The sequence below is a fragment of the Zerene cesonia genome, chromosome 16, assembly GCF_012273895.1.
Source record: "Zerene cesonia ecotype Mississippi chromosome 16, Zerene_cesonia_1.1, whole genome shotgun sequence".
Taxonomy (NCBI): domain Eukaryota; kingdom Metazoa; phylum Arthropoda; class Insecta; order Lepidoptera; family Pieridae; genus Zerene; species Zerene cesonia.
Genome location: NC_052117.1, coordinates 2,272,790 through 2,278,550, shown reverse-complemented (window position 1 = coordinate 2,278,550; position 5,761 = coordinate 2,272,790). Strand labels below are relative to the sequence as shown.

The window sequence follows — 5,761 nt, the reverse complement described above, 5'->3', positions numbered from 1 at the left end:
TTTTAATTGCACATTGACAACTTTTGTGATTACCGATTAAATGGAAGAAATATTTTTAAATATTTGTACATATGTACATCATTTCATGATACATTCAATATCAATTACATATTATAGAATAAATAACAAAATTTGTCTTTGTGCGACATTATGTGTAATTTAAATTTATTAACAATTGACATCCAAAATGTTTAATTAAATGTGCTGTTAAACCATATTCGATGTTTATGATGCCTCTTATACAAGATTCATTTCATTCGTGCCGCTATGTATCTATTTATTTATATAAAATAATCTGTCATACTCGCTGTTTAACTTCGGTGTTCAAATGGTGTTAGACTCGATACACATTTATAAAGTCGAAAAATATATCAAAGATATTCATAAAAAATGTATTTTTACATAAAATATTATGTTTCGTGTCCATAATACAGTTGAAAATAGTTTTATTTTAAAGATTTATCTCTCTCTAACATTACATAGCATCTGAAAGAGACAGCAACATTAGATATAACAATGTGTATCGAGCCTCAATGTCGTGATACTGTGTAGATGTGACATCTAACATTATCATCGAAGCTTGTCTCGTGTGCTAACATTTCATCATGTCATCTCCAACTGAGCGGTTGTATGTCCGATGGGTCTTCGTCATGGAAGTTACCTGTAAAAAAAAAAATATTTTTTCACATGGCAAGTTTTTCTCACACCGTCGATATGAAATTAATGTTGATTAAAGGCGTTGTATACTTTTGTTTATTTTGTTCTGTAGTTCTTTTTTTAATGTATTGTTTAAATGTTACAGCTTTAAATAAAGGTGTGATAAAAGCTTTTATTTAATATTAAAAGCGTTATGATAGTTGCGTTAACAAATTTTGAACAACGTTAAAAATGTCGATTATACGAAGTCATGTAAAAATAATAAAAAGCTGTATAAAGATGTGAAGTCCTCCACCGACATTATATTCTAATGACGTATAACTTATACTATGCACTAGTATAGTATAGTATAGTATATTATAGTATTTCAATGATAAAGAAAACAAAATTGCCATTTTATGAATAATTAATTAACGTTAACGTGAAATAACTTTAGAGTAATTAAAGTAACTCAATAATTTAACACAAAGAAACATTTTTAAGAAGCTCTTGAATCCCCATGGAGATATAACACACATCGCGCGACTATCGTAACGCAATCGCAAAACAAAACAAAAAAGGTGATTTCCATGAAATAACGTTATGTGTGTGTTGATGGCAGATGTTCCGTCGGACTCGCGATGACTAGAGCGGTCCGGCGGCACGCCCGCGCGACACTAACGCCGCCTCTAACTTGTCACAGGTCTGACTCACGTGCCGTACTTACATGCCCCGCCCCTACCCGCATATACACCCATGTACCCGCATATACCCGCTTATATCCGCATATAACCTGTTGTTGGCCGCCGCGCATTTAATACTCACCGGTCTAGATAATATTCGAAAAGATTTTTATGTTGTAAATCACTACGACACCAGAAATTTTTGTAGTTATTTGCATATAAATTTTAGGTACTAATAATGAGCTCCGAGGAGACCTTACTAGAAGTATATGGAATATGGAATTGTTAAGTTATCATATTTCGTACTTTATTTACGAATTTTACCTTAAATGATCTCATAATGAAACTTGGAATACTCGTTATTGTGCTCTTGCTTTCATACCATTTCTATGCAGATTTCAAGGAAACATCCTCATAATTCGCTTCATAGAAAGTATTCTGCTCATTCGTCTATGTCATAGTAAAATGCGCGGAGATTAACATACATTTTCGTTATCTTGGCTTCGTTAGTGTTGTGATAGCATGATATCGACAACTGCAATTGCAATTCGTGGAGAAGTGTACGAAAAAACAGCTTGCAGTGTTGCAATTTTTCTGGCTTTACATAAAAATTGCAAAATCCATAGCAGTTGCGTTTACATGAAATACTTTGTCCTTTGCTTCAAAAGGTTGATTGTGACTAAAGTTGCTTGACTATTTAAAATCGAGCAGTTGAGTTTGTGGAGCATATATTAAACTATTTATCATTCGTGTTCTTATCACCAACACATGAGCATTAGTTTTTTTGAGACCATAACAGCAATATGAAAACTGCGCTGGAGTTGTATATTACGTACATTTCAACCTCGTATCATAATGCATCACGGCATGCTTCCTACGCATCTCACGCATGGCTTCTGTTTCTTTTAGCACTGATTTTTATCTGCAATTTGTTATCGTTATATCATGCATATAAATGTCTAGTTTTATTCTTTAGTTCTCAAGTGTAAGATTTAATATTGCATATTTATGTTGGTCTGCCGTTGTTTTTTCGTTTTATATAAGCTTTCATATAATCATACTACAAGCATTCCATGATATTTAGATTGCAACAGTGTACAAAGAAATAAATGACTAAAACAATATATCTAATGATATGAGTAATCATATATATATCTATAGAAATAGGTTAATTAGTATCCCTCAAATAGACAATTCCTTAGATAAATTGCTTGAATTCACCGATTTATCAGAATTTGTACTTGGAAATGGGAATGTTGATACATCATATTTATCTGTACTAAATTTATAAGTTGCTTCAAATGAGCTATGAAATGATAAATCAACTCGTATTGAATGTTATTGCAATATTTCCAAATACAAATTCAGTTTAGGCATGATACAACCTGACAATGAACTCGAAGCGTGGTCTGTTGTGTCGGCAGTGGGCGGCGCTCGGCTGTGGGGAGGCGCCGAGCGCATGGAGGTGGAGAACGTGCGGCGCGACGAGGACATGCTGCAGCCCGTCTGCCAGCTGCAGCACAGCCCCGTGGCCATCCACTAGCGCGGCCGGCGGCGGGCGGCCCCCGCCGCGCGCCCCCGCCGCGCCCGCCGCCGCGCGCGCCGCCGCCGCACCTAGCGCGCGTGTGCGACCCGGCCGCCGCACGAACTGGCTTAGTTTAATTCATTGCTCCGTAATCAGAGACAGATTCGACTTCGCTCTTGTATTTCGAAGGCGAAGCGTACGCGACGTGTGGTGTAGTGTAAGTGAAATAAAAATCGCTCTATATCTAGAGGACGGTACGGACGACGCCGACGGTCGGCGGTAGTGCGTAATTATAGAGAAATCGAGACCGGCGCCGGACTAGTGAACTAGTGCGATGCGGTGACGCTCTCGGACTGATAAAACCATATTTATAATTCTATATTTTTATTTAATGCGATAAGTCTGACTGTTTAAAAGATACGGTGACGATCTGTTACGTTGTAACTTGTATTGAATTATGTTCTTAAAATTGCTTCATTCGACCGTACTTAGAGAGTTCCGCGTCGGCTCCGGCCGGCGCTTCCGGACGCGTTAAGGGCATGAAAGCTAGGTTTTTTTATTGTTACGCAATGCATATCATGAACGCAATATGGTAGAAAATAAATATTGTACATATTTAGGAAACAGACTTATAATGGTTACAGACTGCAACTTAAACCGTTTAATCTATAGTTTAGTTACATCTATGCTAGTTAAGCTTTCATTCAGTTTTTTTCGCAAGCTTTATATTTTGTAAAAAAAGTGTCGGCAACTGATGACTGAAAATCAAAGGGCCAAACTGAAATTGTGTTTTGTATCAACTCGACAAATTATCGTGGAATATGTAAAAATAAAATGTACATGTGAGGGTATTTTTTGATTGCATCAATTCGATCCTTTAAAAAATCCTCTCGCATGGAAAATCGTTTGAAACTTTGCCCTCGCATTTCAGAGTTGTTGTATATTGTATAATGTTTTTTATTTCCAATCTCGAATGCATAAGATTTGAGGTTATGTACATTTGAACACATGTATTGTGTTTACATAAATATAGGTTATTTTTTAACCCATTGGATTACTCTGAGGATATGTAAAGCAGATGAATAGTGTATAGGTAATTCTATAAAACACAAAATGTATTTGTAGGTTACGGGAATGTTGAATGATATAATAAAAAGTTTTGGGTATTTCAGATAGGAGTTAATAAATTAAATAAACTGACTCGTTCAACCTTTTTGGATTTGAATCTACAATAGACTAACCTCATTGCAACAGACTGCTCGTAAATTTGTAACGGAGATATTTTGTATAGCAAACTGAATCACTGCCTTACTGTGCCGGAACTTTTATGGAGGAGGCCCGCTACTCACCGGCGACTTTGCGCTGCGACTTTTGCGACTATCATTTGTATACTGATGCGGCACGGTCGCGCCTGTCGCCGTGCCGCACACCTGTTTAAATCTTCCCAATGTTGAAAACAAATGTACAAATGTAGCGTAGATTTTTTCATGTTACGACGACGTCACATAGATTTGTCATACATATTACATTTATATACATAGAAAATTTAACAAGAGTGTACCGAAGGTAAATTGATACTTGTTAAAATGATAGAGCTTTTGAATTTAATTTAATGGAACTATATGGTTATTTTGTCTGAGTTACTTAATTCAACGGATTATTTCTCACTAAATCCAATAGTTTGTTTGTAAAATTGTTCATCATAGCGCTCATTATATTTTTTATTTAAATTAGGCAATGCTTTATTATTAGCTGATACTTTGTCACGTACATTATGTATGAATTATGCTCGTATAATACTAAGGTAAGAAGACTATAAAGTGCGTCCGATCGCAAAGTAGCGGTGTCGGTAGCGGGCCTTAGCGTTAGCGGGTTTATTCTGGAGCCACGTGAATTAGCAAACTATATTTTTTTCAATTGTTTATAGTTGGTGTACGTCGACTGAGATTGGGCGTTCAGAGTAAAACCGCTAATTTGTTGAATATTGCAACTGAACGCAGATTTTTTTGTGCTGCAGAATGTTGCCGTGAATTTTTTATAAAGCTCCTTTCCCGAATGAAAATATTATTTTAAAATACACATTTGTATGGTACAATCGTTCATTTAATACATGAAGCATGAAAGTATTCGCCTCTTCGTTAACGCTATGACTTCCAATTTGATTTGATTGTAGATTTGAATCTATCCCTTAACTCGCTCTTCTGAAATATTGAATTTCTCTCTTATCTGTATAATATTTACTGTAATAATACTTTTTTGCTTCATGAGGTATAGGACTGTTAGGAATATAAGAAATAGGTATGGGAAACAAGATATTCATAGTAGGGTGATAATATTTCATAGGCGGGTTTCCAAAATAATAATGTAACTTATTTTCTTATTCATTGTACTCAGCTATTGTGACGTTCTTGTAATCATGTACGAGATGATTTGATGAAAATTTTTGTATTCTAATAAATATCGATGTTGGTGTTGACTTATTTTCTCCTTTACAAAACTTACATAATTTGACGTGAATATTTTTTAATCGCCGCTTTTAAAGTACTGTTACGAAAAAATATGTGATATCAGAAAGTAAGTCGATGTCGAAGTGCATGTAAGATTGGAATCCTGCGTCATTATTGTTTTAACACGAAGTGAGCCGAACAAGCGATCGCCGCCCCCGAAATCAGCCGAGACCATTGGGCCCTGCGTACTTGCATACTTACGCTTCAATATGTAATGTAATATAATATTTATTTGTACTGTGACATTAATGTGGTGTGTTCGGAATTATATGTTTATTTCCTATCGGATTGTCAGTTCGCAGGCACTGTAACAATAAAAGGATAGAGCTTTATGTCACTAAGTTTTGTATTTTAAATCAATAAACGATAGCAATGAGTATGATTTTTATTGCACGTACCTCATAGTTCCA

The 5,761-nt window shown here is 35.5% G+C and overlaps 1 protein-coding gene across 6 annotated transcripts in view; it reads left to right on the top strand.

Moving 5' to 3' along the window:
• LOC119833142 (serine/threonine-protein kinase minibrain) overlaps positions 1-5,727 on the top strand; it is a 114,234-nt gene extending 108,507 nt beyond the window's left edge. For 5 of the 6 annotated variants that reach the window (XM_038357064.1, XM_038357066.1, XM_038357065.1 and 2 more), the window contains one exon: positions 2,744-5,727. In XM_038357064.1, coding sequence (XP_038212992.1) covers positions 2,744-2,862 — 119 coding nt within the window. In that variant the 3' untranslated portion in view covers positions 2,863-5,727. Of the gene's footprint in view, positions 1-1,258; positions 1,340-2,743 lie in introns of all 6 variants that reach the window. The other variant, XR_005287936.1, reaches the window with a different exon arrangement.
• The last annotated feature ends 34 nt before the right edge of the window (positions 5,728-5,761 follow it).